The 20,426-nt window shown below is 38.1% G+C and overlaps 2 protein-coding genes across 3 annotated transcripts in view; one reads left to right on the plus strand and one right to left on the minus strand.

Annotated features, from left to right (window-relative positions):
• The window catches only part of nuf2 (UF2 component of NDC80 kinetochore complex), a 74,866-nt gene that overhangs the window by 16,353 nt on the left and 38,087 nt on the right, over positions 1-20,426 (plus strand). The window lies entirely within an intron of this gene.
• rab43 (RAB43, member RAS oncogene family) lies at positions 4,576-19,966 on the minus strand. Of its 2 annotated transcripts, none has more exons than XM_079844995.1 (3): positions 19,506-19,966; positions 10,336-10,519; positions 4,576-5,375 (listed from the first exon to the last, which is right to left on the minus strand). In XM_079844995.1, exons 1-3 carry the CDS (start codon positions 19,692-19,694, stop codon positions 5,122-5,124), a joined length of 627 nt encoding a protein of 208 aa, XP_079701121.1. In that variant the 5' UTR covers positions 19,695-19,966; the 3' UTR covers positions 4,576-5,121. The 2 variants fall into 2 exon arrangements, with proteins under 2 accessions (XP_079701121.1, XP_079701122.1); XM_079844996.1 differs by having other exon boundaries at positions 19,512-19,727.

Here is a 20,426-nt window from a genome sequence, read left to right on the forward strand (position 1 = left end):
TATATTTGTTTGATTTGGGTACTGTTACATTATAACACTCGGGTGAGATTTGCACTGAGACGAGACAACCTTGTAGAAAATAAAAGCCATTTACTTGAACGTTTGTTTTTTGTTGGTCAAAAGTAATAGAATAAATCCTGGTACTGCAATAAAAGTTGACAATTGTGACCCTGGACCACAAAACCAGTCATAAGGGTCATTTTTTATGAATTAAGATTTATACATAATCTGAAAGCTGAATAAATAATATTTCATTGATGGATGGTTTGTTTGGAGAATATTTGGCAGATACACAAATATTTGAAAATCTGAGGGTGCAAAACAAATTAAATATTGAGAAAATCGCCTTTAAAGTTGTCCAAATGAAGTCATTAGCAATGCATATTATTACTTATAATACATTTTTTATATATATTTACAGTAGGAAACTTACAAAATATCTTCATGGAACATGATCTTAATATCCTAATGATTTTTGGCATAAAAGAAAAATTGATAATTTTGACCCATACAATGTATTGTTGGCTATTGCCACAAATATACCCGTGAGACTTGTGACTGGTTTTGTGCTCCAGGGTCACATACAGTTTGTAAATTAATTCTATCTTCAAGTGTATGAACTTTAACGTTGTAATTTTTTCCAAATGTCATTAAACAGTCACATAATTCAGTGGTACATAAAGTCTTACATACAAGATATGCTCTGACAGCTTTATTGATAAAATAAAATAATAACAATTTATCACCAATTACAAATTGATCATGTCTCTCAAAACATTTAAGTGATTGACAAAAAATGCATAGAAATATAACATGAAACTACAGCATTAGAACTGTTTTAAAAGGCACTATAACTCCTCTTGCATTATGATATCTCTTCAAGTACACCTGACGTCACTGGATCACACCGTCTTCATTCTTTAAACTACAAATGTGTGAATCTAAAGGGTTTACATTCTCAAAGGCTGCCGCCACATCCTGAACATAGATCTGGATTTACAGACGTGCATGCCAGTCAATTATAGACATGTATAAGTACCAAAGCTTGAGAATATCACAGAAAAAAATATAAAAACAGAAGCATGAGAAATGGCTCTGGTTATTCATGCGTACTTGAGATGAACAGCTGATGTTATTCCCGAATTATTCTTATCACAAATTTAGCAATGTTATCAAACAATGTATGTTTATCATACTTCATTATAATTTAACAAGGCGTGTATTAATGAATGCAAATGTATAAAATAGCAATGCCCATGTGACATCAGTTCAAAAGGGGCTGTTTTTAAAATTGGTCAGTCTATAAAAAAACATGTATTTAGACGAAATAGCGGATCATTCTAACATGGCAGCTGGAGAACTGCTACACATTTACAATAATCATGAACGTGTTGCAGCCCAAAGTATATTTTGTTTTTGTACACGTACAGTCGAACATTTATCGATCTCAGCTCATGGTCTGAAGCTCACGGCGCAGGAGCTCTTAAGGTGTGTCCAATTTCACTTTTGCTAGTTTAACGATGGGATAAACGGTCGGCGCGCACGACCCAAAAGGGTTGTGCCTCGTCTCTTAATGAGTCATGGGTGTGTTTTAGGCATAACGTGCAATAAACCAATCAGTCTCTCATCTCCCATTCCCTTTAAAAGCCAGTTGTGCTCGCACCATGGCGGATTCACTATTTACATGGAGGAAAGACGGAACGCTTCTCCAGAGAGGAATCCGTTTATTTTTAATATTTAAACGCGTGTGTGTGCCCTGTGTGTGTAATAATCAGAGTGTGTGTGTGTGCTGCTGCGCGTCCCTGTGTGTGTAATAAGCAGAGTGTGTGTGTGTGCTGCATGTCCCTGTGTGTGTAATAATCAGAGTGTGTGTGTGTGCTGCTGCGTGTCCCTGTGTGTGTAATAATCAGTGTGTGTGCTGCTGCGTGTCCCTATGTGTGTAATAAGCAGAGTGTGTGTGCTGCATGTCCCGTGTGTAATAATCAGTGTGTGTGTGTGCTGCTGCACGTCCCTGTGTGTGTAATAAGCTGAGTGTGTGTGTGTGCTGCTGCTGCTCGTCCCTGTGTAATAATCAGTGTGTGTGTGCTGCTGCACGTCCCTGTGTGAGTAATAAGCAGAGTGTGTGTGTTGCTGCTGCACGTCCCGTGTGTAATAATCAGTGTGTGTGTGTGTGCTGCTGCACGTCCCTGTGTGAGTAATAAGCAGAGTGTGTGTGTGTGTTGCTGCTGCACGTCCCGTGTGTAATAATCAGTGTGTGTGCTGCTGCATGTCCCTGTGTGAGTAATAGGCAGAGTGTGTGTGTTGCTGCTGCACGTCCCGTGTGTAATAATCAGTGTGTGCTACTGCACGTCCCTGTGTGAGTAATAATCAGAGTGTCTGTGTGTGTGTGCTGCTGCTCGTCCCTGTGTGTGTGATAATCAGAGTGTGTATGTGTGCTGCTGCACGTCCCTGTGTGTAATAATCGGAGTGTGTGTGTGCTGCTGCGCATCCCTGTGCGTGTAAGAATCAGAGTGTGTATGTGTGTGCGTGCTGCTGCGCGTCCCTGTAAGTGTAATAATCGGAGTGTGTGTGTGCTGCTGCGCATCCCTGTGCGTGTAAGAATCAGAGTGTGTATGTGTGTGCGTGCTGCTGCGCGTCCCTGTAAGTGTAATAATCGGAGTGTGTGTGTGCTGCTGCGCATCCCTGTGTGTGTAATAATCGGAGTGTGTGTGTGCTGCTGCATGTCCCTGTGTGTGTAATAAGCAGAGTGTATGCGCGTTGTGCACCGCCTACAGACTCATATTACTAACACACCCTTTAAATAACACAAAAATACTGCACTATTGACTTTAGTGCAATTTTGTGTTGGTCAATGGTGCAGTCGTTTTTAGTTCCTCAAAATAGCAACGCGCCAACAATGCTCCTGAACACACCTGGTTTTCAGACCGAACAGATGCGCCAGTGCATTTGATATTTACACAAAATGGAGCTGGACGTGAAAATGAGAACTGCGTCGGGCTGAAACCAGCAGAAAACACTTGTGTCGCGCCTGGCGTCTCATTGCTCCGGGTGTATGATAGCGCCCATATCCTTTTGAAGTATACTCCATTGACACACACACTCTAGAACGGTTCATCTGTTTCCAGTGTCTGCACTATTCCTCTCCAGAAGTTATGAGTGATAAAAATGTCTTTGTATTGTTTTAGACTAAAGTTGCAGGGATCTCATTAACGCCTCACATAAGCACGTGTAGTTTTATTTTCTACTGTGAAACAACAGTTTTGACACTTTCTGGAACGACTGATTAGTGCAAAACAAATTGAATGCGGTAACAAAAACCAGGCGACGTGTGTGCTATTCTGGTGACGAAGCTCCCTCATGTACGTGTAAAAACCGAAGTGTACTTTGGGCTTAAATGCAAACATTTATAAGGATTGGCAGTTGGCACGTCTTATGGACCAGGGCTGAGAATTCAACGGTCAGTGAAATCAATGCAGAATGAGAAGTTCTGGTCAATACTGATGAAAAAAGCAAGGTCACAAACCAATCATGAAATTCTCTTCTGTGATTCGTCTCTCAGCCTCTCTGGTGAAAATGTCAGTTTCATCAGTTTCACACCGTCACAGATATAAAATATGGAAATATTGATGACGATGACTTGAGCACTGGTGAGCCATTGTTACACACACACAGAACTGTTGGGAAGATTGAGGATCTAAGTCAGGACAGATGAACTGAACTCATCCCGAATGGAAAAGAGACTGAGAGAAAGAGTTCAGGGTTTACTGATCATTAGGGTTGCAAAGGGACATTTCCGGGAATTTTGGAAATATTCCAATTTGGAAACTTACCAGGAATTTACGGGAATTAATTGGAAATTTAAATAAAAAAAATCAAATACAAACATAAATATAAAATTTTTATTTGGTCATAAACAGACAGGTTTTTTTTGCATATTTATATATTTTCTAATTAATTACTTAATATTTACTTAATATATTTTTATTGCAGCAATTGTTATGCATGTGTTATTTGTTTCAGTGTCATATGATCTTTCAGAAATCATTCTGATATGATTTATCATCAATGTTGGATTTTTTAAAAGCTTTTTCCAGGATTCATTGATGAATAAAAAGTTAAAAAGAACAGCATTCATTAAAAATAGAAATATTTTCTAACAATATAAATCTTTACTATCACTTTTTATAAATTTTACACATTCTTGCTGAATAAAAGTATTAATTAAAAATAAAAGAAATCACTGACCCCAAACATTTTAACGGTAGTGTATATTGTTGCAATTTCTATTTTAAATAAAGGCTGTTCTTTCAAAGAATCCTGAAAAATGTATCACAGGTTATAAAAAAATATTAAGCAGCACAACTGTTTCCAACACTGATAATAAATCTTCATATTAGAATGATTTCTGAAGGATCATGTGACACTGAAGACTGGAGTAATGATGCTGAAAATTCAGCTTTGATCACAGGAATAAATTATATTTTTATAAATTATATTTTAAGTATATTAAAATAGAAAAACATTATTTTAAATTGTATAATATTTCACAATGTTAGTGTTTTTTTTCTGTATTTTGGATCAAATGTGCATGTGCTTGAGGAATGTGATGTGTAGGGTAGAAATTCAACTGAAAGTGCATTAAATCGGTTTTTTTTTTTTTCACCTATATTTAAGTTCCCTGTTATAGGGTTTATTCCCATTAATTCCCATGGAAAGTTTCCAGCCTTGAAAATTCCCGGAATTTTGCAACTACAATAAATAAACCCCCCAAACCAACAGCTGAGATGTAAATGTGTCACATAATCTATCATCAGCAGCTCAGTTTCTACTTATTAGGTGTTCCTGAAATCTCATTGGTCCAAATTCTTGCTACACAAATCTCAGACGCTTGTCACAGTAGTCTTGCCTTCAGTGTGGATTCCTTTAACTAATGAAAAAAACTAATTTTGGGTGGCTATCATTTTGAAATGGGAGAATTTTGGCACTCAAAATAGTCTCCACCCGATGTCTTCACAGTTGTGGGTTTAGAAAGATCCCATGGTGCTGTTCTGCCCGACAGAACCCGGGTTACTGAGTGGTCAGAACCCAAGCTTCCATTGCTTTCTGAAGCCAGTCGTCCCATCAGCAGCCGCACCCCCAGCCTGCACCGCTCACGTCCTTGCTGTTGAGTTTAAAGCTGTCCGTCACGTTCTCCGTGAACATGGGCCCGCCGTGTCTGAGGATCAGCTCACCGGCCATCTTGTTAAATGCCTCCTCCACATTATTAGAGTCCTTGGCTGATGTCTCGATGGCACTGATGAAGTCCAGCTGATGAGCCATGGTCTGCGCATCCGCCAATGGGACCTCGCGCTGGTCAGTCAAGTCCGATTTATTACCTGGATCGTGCAAAAGGAAGTATTCAACAGACGCCAATAGACTTTCCTCATGCAGTTTATTTAAAGAGGCCATGCTACTTTAAAAGGTTATTATTTAATTGCGACTATAGAATTAATGTTTAAAAACACACATAATTTTTCTCATATTGCAGCTCCTCTATTCCCAGTCTGTCTGAAACGCTCGGATTTCTACAAAGCCCCGCCTTCTGAAAGCTCAGAGAGTTGTGATTGGCCTGCTGACCCAGTGTGTTGTGATTGGCCAAACGCCTCTAGCGTGTGTCTGAAACATAGACCGTAAAAAAATATGGACGACGCGACTTCATTGACTTCAGCTGACCATAGTTGAAGCTTTCATATGCCCGCTCACGGCGCTGACATCTTGGGACCGAGTCTGCGCAGTAGCGATCTCGGGACCGGAGTTGCGCAGTAGAGAACAGGAAGTAGAAGCGCGATTATCAAAAGCCCACCCACACTCTCACAAATGCAGAACAATTAATTATGATGGTGTGAAATAAACAGTTATGGAAATGTAGAAATGAAAGCTAAAGCTCCAATCTCCTCCCAAATATCCCGAAAAAAGTCTGTTAGTGCCTCAGTGACAACTTCACTCAGAGAAGCCGTCAATCTCAGCTGTCAATCATGACGTCACACCCCCCGTTTTATAGTATCAAAATAACTCACTAAAACGAAACTTATTTAAAAAACGAACACTTGAAATGAAATAATTGTGATAAAAACTGCCTACAATGACAGAAACCATCTTTTGGAAACAATTATTTGAAGTGTAATTGAATTGTTTAGTTTGTCTCGTGTCCATTGAAATACATGGAGAGGTGGAATTTATGAGCTATACTGGGACCGGCCACCGGGGGGCGATCGAGGCGCGGAAGCTTCAGTTTCTGAGAGGAGCACTGCAGGCTTGGTCTGAAATGTAACGCAATACCCTTACCATATCGCGAGCTTCAGCTTAAAGGCTTCCTGAATGAATCTGCCATTTTGAACAGAACGATTGAATGTATTATTCAGTGACAAAGACAAAGTCACTGCATCTGATATCCAATACTTCCCTACTATATAGTATGCGAAAACGGTAGCATTCAAAAAACAGTGGGCGAAAAGTACACTGTACCTCGAAAGTACCCCATTCGATGAACACTACTATCCCATGAGGCCACGGGAGAGGATTTATGAATGGCAGTGAAGCAACACAACCGACTCTGTAGGTCACGCGACAGTAACAATGCGGCAGATGTATCATACTATATAGTTAAAATGAGAAATTTAGAAGTATATTCAAATTCAAATGTAGTACCTACTCAATATTTGATTTCAGATACAGCGCATGACTTGTTGCTACCTACTGGTGGTTTTAGTTTAATTTTCAACGGATCATTTCAAGTATTTTAATGATGTATTAAACTTATGTACATTTAAGAATTTGTGATTAAATGAATTACATTTAACAATTACATTATTAAAGATGACATGAAATAAGGTTCAAAATAAATGTAAAGGGGATGTCTAATGCTATTTCATGCATTCTGCCTTATTTACACTGTTAAAGAGTTGATTCTCATTATAAACATAGACAATGTTTCAAAAAATGATTTGGACGTATGACGTAGTATTTCTGTGCCAAATATAATGCTTCAGGATTCAAAAAGTTTTCTTTGAGTATGGCCCTGTATGACATCATAAAGGGTGGAGTTCCTTGTATGGGCACTTCTCCTAGATGAGCGCACTCGCACACTCTCACACACTCTTACACACGCTGGCATTGTGTTTTTAGACCACAAAATCAATAATATCACTAAAGAAGTGTGTTTCTGATGTGAGGGAAAGATCACCTTGTTCACCTTCCTAAATAACTCGGCGTTAAGGGAACAGTGTATGCAGTTTGTGTTTGCAAGTGTGTGTGTGTGTGTTTGTTCCCGTCCATGAGTGGAAACCGCAGGCGGTGAGTGAAACTGCATCCAATGTGTGTTTTGTTGGCAACCGGCGCACAAGTGCATATAATGTGAATAGGGATGAAACGATTACCGGTTTCACGATAAACCACAATAAAATTTAGTGACGGTTAGTAATATCGTATAAAATGTAATTATCATTAAAACCGCGTGTGATTATCACGATTGTGAAAACTCGCGGTAAATCTTGTCCAGTCAGCGTCAGTCTGGTGCGCGCAGGCTGTTTTTTGAATGAGAAGAAATGGCAGAAGGCAGTGACAGCACTCTGGGGATTGTTCAGCCTCTAAAAGGACCAAATCTGAGGTGTGGTCATATTTTGGCTTTTACAAAAGTCCTGAGGGAAACTTAATCGAAGATGGTTACCCTGTCTGCAGAACATGCCAGAAGAAAGTCGCTGTAATAGGGGAAACACTTTAAAACTACAAACGCAAGGCAAGTGGACTTTGACCTGAATACCAAAACTACGTCTGGCAAATTATAACGTGAAGCGAACGAACAAGTTCAGACAAGACTAGGGTGACATTTAATGGATAATAATCAGGGCTTGACAACAACTGCCATTTGCGGGTGTAACGTTATTTCGGCTGCACACCAGCCACTCTGGCTGTTGAACTTATTATGGTCTTCTCAAAAGCCATCTGTTATAATCACGTTGCGCATTATAACCACTCACGTATTTATATTGAGTTTATGAATGCAATGTCTCATAATCAGAGGCGTTCAGAGCTGGAGTTTTGTTTAGAGCGAGCGCCGCTCTCTCTCTTGATGTAATCTACACTCAAAGCAGAGATAAACGTGCGATGTGCGCAGGAGATTCATTCATCATACCGTGATTGACTGTTTTTGTTCTATTTCAGCAGCGAAAATAGTTTTAAAAAACACAGCAGAACTACAGCGCGTCTGATATGACTGGCATAACGCTGGCGAATTTAGGGACCGTCTCTAAAGTTATATACAACATTGGTAACGTTATACACGTTTCAAACTTCAATAGCATTTGAAGAGAATCACAGTCATAAAACTGACTGTAAAGTGATCATTTAGGTGTCAGGTATGATGCACACATTTTGATATTTAATAAAATAAACTGTCAAATAATATGGAAATATGGATATGCATTATTTCACTAGGATACTGTTTGGGCTCTAACACAAAACATGCTAGATTTAAATGCATCATTGCTGAACACTGATGAGAATATTGCTTGAGAATATATTTACAGAGATAATATTAGAGATTATATTTACGACAAATTATTATTATTTATGCGTTGCTATTGACGACGGCCATTAAGGAAGGAAATCCCACAGAATCTAGCTTTAAAAAAGTGCATAGAGCTGCTTTAGTTATTTGTTGTTTGTTGATTTTTCAAATATAAAACTTGTTGAAATGTTTTAAGTGTGTGCATCTGTTCTTTTTGAATACTTTCATCTCGTTTGAACAAAACCGTGATAATATTGATAACCGTGATAATTTGGGTCACTATAATCGTGATGTTAAATTTCCATACCGTTTCATCCCTAAATGTGAACAACACCAATATATAGTGTGTGTGTGTGTGTGCGTGAGTATGTGTGTGTGCTCATGACTCTTTAGCTCCGCCCACAGCACGCCTCCATGAAATCTGCTTTTTCAGAAAGAATCTGTACAGCGTATCTGTCTTTTATAAATATGATAAAACTTAAGACTTTTGGGAGATATGAAGGATCAATACTACTCTATAGGTACTTAACATGATTAACACGAGACTGGCAGAAACTGTGTGTTATGTCCAGTGATGGGAATAACGGCGTTATAGATAAACGGCGTTACTAACGGAATAATTTTTTTCAGTAACGAGTAATCAAACGAATTACTGTTTCTCCCGTTACAACGGTGTTAGCGTTACTGAGAAAAAAAATGCGGCCTTACTATAATTGAGCTCACTGAAGCGGTTTTTATCCGAACAGGCTCTGTCAGTCGGACCTGCAACGTGTGTGTATGTGTGCGCGCGCGCCAGCCATGCGTGTTGGGGGGTGGGTGCGGTGGTACACATAACTGATGATGATTGGTGGGTGGGAGACAAGGTTGAGGTTGATAGGTTGAGTTCACACACACATGCGCACACACACACACACACACACCTATGACACACGCATATGCACAGCAGTCACACACACCAAGTCCAACGACTTCAAAGGTAGCTTTCGCAAACTGGAAGTATAAGCGCTACTTTTCCCTCGTTGAGGTGAAAGGTAAGAATGTTTATGCAACCTGCAACTTATGCCCAGGAAGAAAGAGTCTCTCCACGCCGGTGGCAAGTAATTCTAATCTAATGAAGCCGAAGCGCCTCACATCACATGCCGCAACAAAATTAGTGGCTAAAAACCCAGGTGATAACGTGAGCTCCGCTACCAAAGGAGTAGTATAGTACTGATAATATTTACACAATATTTACACTATAGTAGGCCTACTGATAATATACACAATAATGCATTGAATTTGATAGGTGTCTCTCACATTGTCCCACAGCAAAATTACAATAGTGTACATTAATGTACAATGTATTAAAATAATAATTTATATTTAGTGTCCAATTCATTCATTTAACATATTTAATATTGGGGGCTTCCAAGTTAGGCTATTTGACATATTTGAACATTTGAAAAAAAAAAAAAAAAAAAAAAAAAAAAAAAAGTAACTCAGTAGTTACTTTCCCTGGTAATTAGTTACTTTTATAATGATGTAACTCAGTTACTAACTCAGTTACTATTTGTAAGAAGTAACTAGTAACTATAACTAATTACTATTTTTAAGTAACGTGCCCAACACTGGTTATGTCCCCTTTAAGAAACAAATACTGTCCAGTATTGGGAAAGTTGATCAGAAGGTGCTTCTAAAAAGCCTTGGAAACATTATGCACTAAATGAAAACATTAAAAGCATCACATGGCCTCTTTAAAGAGGTTACAGCAGCCAAACACGTCAGACACACTCGTTTTCTCTTTGACTCACCAATTAAAAGAGGAACGATGTTGGAACCACCGTATTTCTTCACATCCTCCATCCACTGGGGCACAGACATGAACGACGCCCTCTTCGTGATGTCATAGGTGATGATGGCCCCGTTGGCGCTGCGGTAGTAACTCTGTGTGATTGTGCGGAAGCGCTCCTGTCCGGCTGTGTCCCAAATCTGTAACTACACCACAAAAATTGTACCTGTTAGCACTGTCCTCAAAGTTATTACTGTCGTGCTTATACGTCTACTGGCCTATTAGACACACTTTAAATTAGGTGTTTTTAAAGAGGACATGTTACGCAAAGTCTGATGTTGTTTTTGGCTCTACTAAAGCAAGTTTTCATGCTTCAATGTTGATTGTTTTCCCCATATTCTCGATTGTTGTAGCATTTTAGTACAATGGCAACCATACATTGAAAGAATGAAGAATTTGATGTGCTTATCCTGTAAAATACTTCACTTGTTTCACTACTGGATGAATCAGCGTTTTTGAATGAATCTCTTGAATAAATGATTCAATGACTCACTCAGAAAGACTTCACTTGTTTCATTACTGGATGAATCAGCGTTTTTGAACAAATCTCTTGAATGATTCAATGACTCACACATTTCTAACATTCTCTTGTCTCCACCTACTGGTGTAACAATGTAATTGATACAATCTTTATCTGAAGCCTCAATTGTCTTTCTAAAGGTGATTCACTCTATTTTGATCACTACTGTAAACATCAGTGTTTATATCTAAACTATAAACTTTTATCCAGTTCTTCTGTGATAATCTGAATGATTGTAAAACCGAAATAATGATCCTGTGTGTGTGGAATAAAGACACTGTTTCATATCTATACATGACAACGGCTCTCTCTGGATCAGGACACAGATCTGAATGTTCGCTGTGATCGGACTCGTCATTTAGGAATGAGATCGTATGGGTGCTTGAATCAAGATCACCATCTTTTAATGATTAATCATGCAGCTCTAACTGATTCGCATTGATTCAGTATTTTTAATATTGAGTGAACAACTCACAGAACTGGTCACTATAATGATGAAGTTTGCCATGTTTAAATGGATCTCATATTTAGACCGTAAGGGCCCGTTTACAAGACACTGTTTACAACTAAAAACGTATGCGTTTTGGCCGTTCATTTACGTGACAGCGGCGTTTTAAGAGCCTGAAAACATCAACTTTAGAAAACGTGTTTCAAAGTGTAAGTTTTTAAAAACTATATTGTTATCAACAGAGGTGGACAAAGTACACAACTCCATTACTTGAGTTAAAGTAAAAGTACTATTGGTTAAATATTTCTCCATTACAAGAGAAAGTTGTAAAGATAGATTTGTACTTAAGTAAAAGTACAGAAGTACTTGCTTTTAAAAGTACTTAAGTATCAAAAGTAAAAGTAAACGCATTATTTTATTATTGGTGCATTGTTGTATGAATGCACGCTGTTCCATCATGGTGGTTTAAGCCAGTCATGCTCCATCTGACATGCATTGTCATTAAAAGTTACAAAGCTCTTATCAAAGTCAAAATCATACTAGAAAAGAAAGGTTTCTACATTGTGTTTATTTGACAGGATTATGTAAAAAACATTTCTGAAAGGACTTCAGTTAACATTATTAGCCCAACTACATTTTTGCATGCTAACTAACATTATTGTCGAATGTTACCTATGCGTTAGCGCTGTATCCACAATGCTATGGCAACTTGGCGGGTAAATCTATAAAAATCATTTGACCAACCATACTTCATACCAGTGTTAATTTTGACAGCAAATTTTGATTTAGTTTTAGTCATAGTCTTTTGACTATAACATTTTAGGCTTCTGAATTGTTTTAGTTTTAGTCTAGTTTTAATTGACTATAAGATTTTAGTAGATTCAATAGACTAAAATTCAGTACTTGTGGTCTGAAGCGGTGACGCCTGAGAGGCAGCTTTCTGTGTGCACTTTCGTGTCGTCGCACTTTTTCAGACTTATCCACGTCTGCTCTTCTGAATTTTAACTTTCAAGTATGACCATGGTTGCGCACACTGCATCTGGGAACTGCTGCCTTCTAATTTGCCATCAATTGATTATTGTTCAAAAGATACTTGGAAATCATTGAACTTCATGTGATCCTACAAGAGTGATTACTGATAGGATGTCTGCAAAAAAAATAAAAAATAATGACGTTTTAAATAAGAAAACAAATCATCCACTGTCCTTCAAAGCGGCTACGACTTTCTACTTCAAGGGCCTTGATAGAAATGTAGTGGAGTAAAAAGTACGATATTTGTCTTTCAAATGTAGTGAAGTAAAAGTCATAAGTTTCCAGAAAAAATACTACTCAAGGAAAGTACAGATACTCAAAAAGTGTACTTAAGTGCAGTACTCAAGTAAATGTACTTAGTTACTGTCCACCTCTGGTGAACAAATATCATGAATCTGTGAAAACGGTGACGTCATACACGTGTGTTAGGTGTTCAGTCTACAGGCGTGTAGTTTCTTTACAAAGTGATCAGCAGAATACAGCGATTTTAGTTGTTTTCACGGATCCACACTTTCACAGGGATCATTTTGACAATGTTGTCATCTGTACACGTAAAACACAAAACTTGAAACGTCTCAGTTTTTAGTACATCGTCACCTCAACGACTAGAAGTTAAGTAGTAAATTAGTGTAAAAGGATGAGTTGTTTAAGAGTTCATTGTATGTTTGTGCTTACTTACTGACTATTTTCAGTCACGTTAAAGATCATTACAGTGTACAACAAACTTTTATATATTTTAAAGAATATTTTTGTATTCCACAGAAGAAAGAAACGCATACAGGTTTGGAGTGACATGAGGGCAAGTAAATAAATGAAAATGAAATAGCATTTTTGAGTAAATTAAGGCACTTTCATACCAAATGCAGAATGAAACATTGATGAAAAGAAGGAATGCACGATATATCAGTAACCATATCGGTATCAGCCAAAAATGCTGTGATTATTCCTTTAAAAATAAAGTTCTAATAATGATTATATTGGTGTTATTAGTAGTAGTAGTAGTATTACATTAAGACATACATAATACTGAACAATTGTAATATATTTATGTCACAAGTTAAACCAAATTTTTATTTTGACGGGTTGCAGTGAAGATCTTGAGTTTCTGTGTGTTTCTGATAATTTTTCTCAAATTAAACAGTAAAATGCTCATGAAGTGACTCTGAGCGGCTCTGGAGATGAAGATCATGTCGTCATAGTAACACTGCAAGCATCACGTGTGCTTCAGGGTGTGTGTGTGGGAAATGAAACCGCGCCATTCATTCATTCACACAGAACATGTCGGATTCATATTCAAATAGTCTTGCGGTTTAATATTCACACACACCAGTCCATATCGTGATGTGATGTAATTCTGACCTACTTTTGATTTATTAATCCAAAATTTGACAAATTCCGTGTTATACAGTAAATTCTGTTTTTATGACTGGATTCTGTCCGTGATTTCCAGTTCTATAGATCAGTGGCTTTTGGTGTGAGCTCTAAACCTGCGGGAAATAGTGAAATTATGCTCAATACAAGCACTATTTATCCAGAGCGAATGAGACGAGTGAGTGAGAGGAGGCGTGTGAGTGTGTGAGTCACATCACCGATGGAGAGAAGAGCGAGAGAACGCGCCACTGGCAACAAAAATCAGCTCAGAATTGGAAAGACATGAGACTGACCGGCCACTCACCGATCTGATCTGATCCTTGGCCGGTCGATCAGTGCATCTCTAATAAAGAGGTCACTCATTTGTATTAATCATCAAAAACATTAAGAACACTGTTAAATAAAGCAAGATTGATGTAGTTGTATTTTTGTAATTATTGATTAGTGTTATTTCCTTCTTTAATTCATTTTGAGGAACAGAGAATCAAGTAAAGTGCACTGTTGCAGAAATCTGCTGTCATTCAGAATCTTGTTTGCTCCAAACTTTATTTCTAAGTTAAATTTACTGTGGTGTGAGATCTTCAGGACATTAAGGTCATCATCGGTCAGACTGCATTCTAGATAATCTCGACCACTTGTGTAACCATTACAGAATTGTGTCTTTAAATAATGTCTAATATGCATTACACAAAGAGCTCCGCAGGACATCAGCCAGTAATCTCAGACAATAGGGAACACTGACAACAGAAGCGCTGGCGTTCGCTGAGTCAGCCAATCAGACGAAGCGGCTCACAATGCTGGAACTGAGCTGGCATTAAACTGGACCCAACATTACAGCATGTGAGTGCTTACTACAGCAACACATCAACACAGTGTGACCATCAAATAATATTAACTAATGTGATTACCTATTCTGTGCATCCATTAAATCTGTGTTTAGTGTTTTTCCCCATGTCTGAACGGTCATCATCGGCATATAGTGCAACGGGGATTGATAAAGTCAACAGATTTTACAAACAGACCTGAGAAGAATCAAATAATGGTGCTGGCATCTTTCTGAAGCCATTCCCCCTCCTGTCATTTGGCTCCAAATCTGAAAATATTCATCCATGGCATTTAAAGGGGACCTATTATGCAAAACTCACTTTTATACGGTGTTTGAACACAGATGTGTGTCCACAGTGTGTGTACACAACCAGCCTATAATGGTAAAATCCACCCAATACTTTATTATAATCTCCATCAATCATTATCAATTTCTCATAACGCACTCTCATATTTCCCTCTATTCCTATACGTAAGAGTAGGGAAGCCCCGCCCATGACTGTTGCGATTTAGCATAGACACGCCCCTGAGTGAGAAGCACAGAGACGCCATTTCTGTTTACTCGCTGTATCAGTGCTCGAGTATTACAATGTGTGCGCCAAAAACATTACTAATGTTCTGTTGATGAACCAGCGAACACACGAGTCTCCTAGACTCCGGCATCAGAGATTAATCTCAACTGCACTCGCAAGGAAATGGATAATCAAATTCACAAATATTACACCATTTAAACATTACTAAAAATACATACTGAGTTACTAAAACAATCTTTGTCATAGCAGGGCTCGACATTAACGCTTGTCCGCTTGTCCGGGACAAGTGGATTTTTTGAAGGGGCAAGTGAAAGAGAATTTGACTTGCCCGACGGACAAGTATCCTGATAAAACGTCATTAACAAAAATCAAATGCAAGAATGATTCTGCATTCATTACTGTAATTGGTGATCGTCAGTGAATGATAATAATGTATAATGAACTGACGGTAACTAACGTTGCACTGTTGACGCTCGCGCAGCCTCTCGAGGAGAAACCGAAGCAAATGTGCACCGCTCACACAGAGAAACTCAGTTACACACTGCCGTAAAAATTTGGAGTTTATTTATATTTATAATATGATACAGTTGCAACGTCACATTCCCAAGAGTGCTGTTTTCCTGAATACCATCACGACTGAAAATGACAGTCGTTATGAGTTCCATAAACAATTATTAACATTAAGTCACTTACATTTTAGATGCAATATTGAGTGTTTTTGTTCTATTTCAGCAGCAAAAATAGTTCCAAAAGATCACAGCAGAACGAGTGTCACAGCAACAGCGTGTTAGTGAATGATTCAGCATTTAGAATGAATCGATAGAATCAAAGATTCAATGAATTATTCGTAAACGCCTACCTCAATCTTGAATGAATCATCCGTTTGAACGAATCGACTCAATGACTCACTCAATCAGACGGTCACAGCGCCCCCTACTGGTGGTTTATTGTCATCTTTCCAACGTTTCTTATTTGTATATTTAAAACAATCTCATAACATTATTTAATGCAGTTGTAATTTTTCAGTGTAAGTTATTTAATTTGACTGGTAACAGCCAGTGTCGTCTTCTAATTTAATTGATTGATCCAATTTAAGAATATAAAAGGAAATCTGAATCAAAGCCTATATTTAATAAGATTAGGGGAAAAATGCCTTTTATAAAAGGTAAAAATATCCCAAATATGCATATGTCAAAGCTGATTGAACACTGGTGAGAATATTGCTACAGAATTTTTTTTATTTACAACACACACACAAAAAAAGTTGGTTTTTTTTCCGGACAAGCACATTTTTTACTCGGACAAGTGGATGACAGATTTACTTGTCCGAAGGACAAGCATGTGAACATGCTTAATGTCGAGCCCTGCATAGAATATACTTGTTTGTTCACTTTGAACGTTCTTGCTTCCATTTGTTTAATTTCAAGATCTGAGGGGAATTGTCCATTGTTGCTCTTAGTACAACTATGTTACAAAGCTGGGAGCACTAAATGATATTTAAGGTCATATTACACGTTTTTAACATTAAATAAAGCACATAAACATTACCCGAGATTAGTGAAGGTATTTAACATTATCGAGCGAATTATTCTTCACTCTTTAACCTATTAAACAGTTTATAAATCTACTTTAAAATTAAGTATTACATTTCGGAGCCATTTATGAAAACAAATGAAACAGGCTTATGGGGCAGAATGCTGAAAAGACTGTTTTCTACACTACAACCTAGTTCTGCTCAACTGGGAGTATTAAGCTACATTAAAGGATTAGTTCACTTTTAAATAAACTTTTGCTGATAATTTACTCACCCTTGTCATCCAAGATGTCCATGTCTTTCTTTCTGCAGTCGAAAAGAAATTAAGGTTTTGGATGAAAACAGTCCAGACTCCAGGGTTTTTCTCCATATAATGGACTTCAGTGGGCTCCAAACGGTTCAAGGTCCAAATGACAGTGCAGCTTCAAAGGGAATTAAACGATACCAGACGATGAATAAGGGTCTTATCTAGCAAAACGATCAGTTTCTGCGAGAAACCGAGCAGTATAGTATTTATGCTATTATTTTACCTCTTAACAGACGAACGCGATCGTCTCTGAGCTCCGCCATAACTTCCGGAAAGTGAGGTCAAATTAGATCGTGGTCATAGATATATCGATAGTAGATGCCTCATTCTACTGATCAGAGCAGTCGCTAATGAGGCATCTACGTATACATCTATGACCACGATCTAATTTGACCTAATTAAGAGGTATAAAAGCATAAATACTGCTTGGTTTCTCGCAGAAACTGATCGTTTCGCTAGATAAGACCCTTATTCATCGTCTGGTATCGTTTGGTATCGTTTAAAGTCCTTTGAAGCTGCACTAAAACTGTCAATTGGACCTTGAACCGTTTGGAGCCCACTGAAGTCCATTATTATATGGAGAAAAACCATGGACTGTTTTCATCCAAAACCTTAATTTATTTTCGACTGCAGAAAGAAAGACATGGACATCTTGGATGACATGGGGGTGAGTAAATTATCAGCAAAAGTTTATTTAAAAGTGAACTAATCCTTTAAACAGCAATGCTATTTTTTTTCCAGGTGGTTTAGATTGTTTTTGTTTTTTAATTGGTTAGAATAACTTTTATGTGCTTTATTCATTTTACCTTACCTTCCACCTAATCGAAGATTTTATTTTTTAAACAAAAACAGTTTAGCAACAGTGCACTTTTTTATTTTTTGCTCTTTCAGACCCCTCTATTTATTGGTGTATAAATAAGATTTGTTTTGTTTTCTATGCAAGGAGGGAGTGATTGTTATAAATAAAATGGTTTGTTCAGTTCAGTGGTGTTGTAATCGTGTCAAAAACAGAAGAATAACAGTAAATAAATATCGCTTCTGTACATCGGTTATCGGGCACATAAAAACAAAAATTATCGGTATCGGTTCTAAAAAAAAATAAAAATCGCAGACAAATAGAAACCGTTTCTAAAATAGAATCATCACATGTCGCCATCGTGGCTGGTTAGGACAAAAACTCTAATTAACATAGAAAAAATGCCCATCCCGTGTCGTGGCGCGTGTAGTTAGGACAGGGTGTAACCATTCAGAAACGTCCAGGTGTGTCTATCTAATAGTGTCAACCTCTTCCTGAGTCTCTTGTCTGTATCGACTCTGGTTCAAAACATAGACTGTAAAAAAATATGGACGTAGTGTCCGTGACGTCACCCATAGGTTTCTGAAGAGCAGTTTTTGAATCGTATAGTATGGACGAGCTGGCAGTTGCCATCTTGGCATCGTGAGTCATGGTGCATCACTCCCGTATAACAGAAAATGGGCAGAGGCGGGACGTGGATGGAGCTGAGGTGACGCGATGACTAACAGACAGCAGATAAATGGCTATCCACCTGTCACTTGAAGTGGCCACGCCCTTAATTATGCAGAACTTTAATGCTTTATATAATGTAAACGAATGAGTTATAAAAAAAATTCACCCCCTCACAGTTGTCATAAAGGGCAAAATTAGCCGTATAGACCAAAACCACAATTTGTACCAGGCTGTAAACATGTTTTTTCTCTGCTGTAAGGTTGGGCATTTTAACATGGGGTTCAATTAGATTTTGCTCCCTTCTGGAGCCTGTCCCTAGCGGCCAGTCGATGAATTGCAGTTTAACTCACTTCCATATTGGCTTCAAGAGAAACTGCGGGAGGTTGCCGCTAGGTTCAAACATTTACGGCTGCTCCTCAACTGCTTATTTCTGACATTTTGTCTGAGTGAGATTAGCCTGCTTTTTTATTGAAGGAGTATCTGAAGCTTGTGTAAAGACTCCGCCCTCTTCTGGAAGGGGGGCGGGGAGCCAAAAACACATTTGCATTTAAAGGGACACAAAAATGGCACGTTTTTGCTCACACCCAAATAGAGGCAAATTTGACAAGCTATAATGAATGATCTGGTGGTATTTTGAGCTGAAACTTCACACATACATTCTGGGGACACCAAAGATTTGTATTACATCTTGTGAAAAGTGTCATAAACAGGGTTTTATAGAATATTTAGTTTTAAAAGGTCCAATGGACTACAGATAGTTTCGTTATTAGCCATTGTTTACAGCTTAAGTGTTGCATAACTGTACAGTGACACTGTGAGACTCTGAGCTCTAAACACACAAACTTCCCAGTGTTTCACTTTTATTTGCTCCACGTCATGAGTGTCAATCATAAGTCACCAGTTATTATTACAAAGATATACGTCCTCAAAGAAGAAGGAAAACAAACCAACATTATCTGAAAGGTTTTCAGCAATGACAATAACACTAGTGAAACAATTTAGGGACTTTTCGGCGGGGGAAGTTTGTGACGCGGTGACGACTCTAAAGATAAGACTTTATGAATGCTATAACCATCCTGACTAGCCGTGCTAACCTTCACCCGTTTGCCGTGTATATCCAGTGTCTTCATGGTGAAATCCACGCCGATCGTGTTGCCCTGTTTCTCCATGAACATGCCGCTCTTGAAGCGCTGGACCACACAGGTTTTCCCGACACCGACATCTCCGACCAGAACTATTTTGAAGACTAAATCGTAGCTGTCATCAGAGTCCGGCGATGACATATCTGTGCGGTGCTCGAGCTCGCGCTGACTGACTGACGTGGAGAGAGACGCGCGCGCCGCCGCGGAACAGCAGCGGCGCGGGTTTAGGTGTCTCAGCGCAGCGCCTGACTGCTTTACCGCGGACAATACACAGAATAATTACACCCTACTCGCTGCACTGCTCATCTTTCACATATTTTGATTTTCACCAGGACGCTCACATTATAACAAACGATACTGTAGTGCTGTGGAAGGAATTCTGACGTCGACATCCATCCAACCAACCAATCATCGATCTGCATTTCAAAACTACCGTTTTCGGCATAGTATTTTTGATTTGACCGGTATATATTTTAATTATATAGAATTTTCCCTGCCCTAATAAGGTTGCTATTAATATGAAGCGCTCTTTAAAATTGAATTGTAATGTCAAAGGCATTGCTTAATTTATTTTAGATTTAGTGGATGCGTTTTTTTAATGAATAGATTTTACTAATCCAAGAAATTATTTTGGTTTTCAAGCCGGGATCCGTGGAAAAGTTTAGAGGAAAGCAGTGTAAAAAAAACATAAAATAAAAATAAAAATAAATGTAAATAAATAAATTATTACATTCGATTAAAATAAATAAATAAAAGTAAGTAAATACAGTTTTAATGACATAATACATCATTTAAAATCATAATCTTAATAAAATCTTATTAAAATAAATTACTAAAACTTGAAGGAAATAAGTAAACAAACGTAAATAAATA

This window comes from Gobio gobio, assembly GCF_949357685.1.
Source record: "Gobio gobio genome assembly, chromosome: 19".
NCBI lineage: Eukaryota > Metazoa > Chordata > Actinopteri > Cypriniformes > Gobionidae > Gobio > Gobio gobio.

Coding starts and splice junctions, on each gene's coding strand:
- rab43 (XM_079844995.1), bottom strand. CDS start 19,694: ATGTCATCGCCGGACTCTGATGACAGCTACGATTTAGTCTTCAAAATA. Junction 10,520..19,505: donor TACACGGCAAACGGGTGAAG/GTTAGCACGGCT, acceptor TTTGTGGTGTAG/TTACAGATTTGGGACACAGC. Junction 5,376..10,335: donor CATCGTTCCTCTTTTAATTG/GTGAGTCAAAGA, acceptor TGCACGATCCAG/GTAATAAATCGGACTTGACT.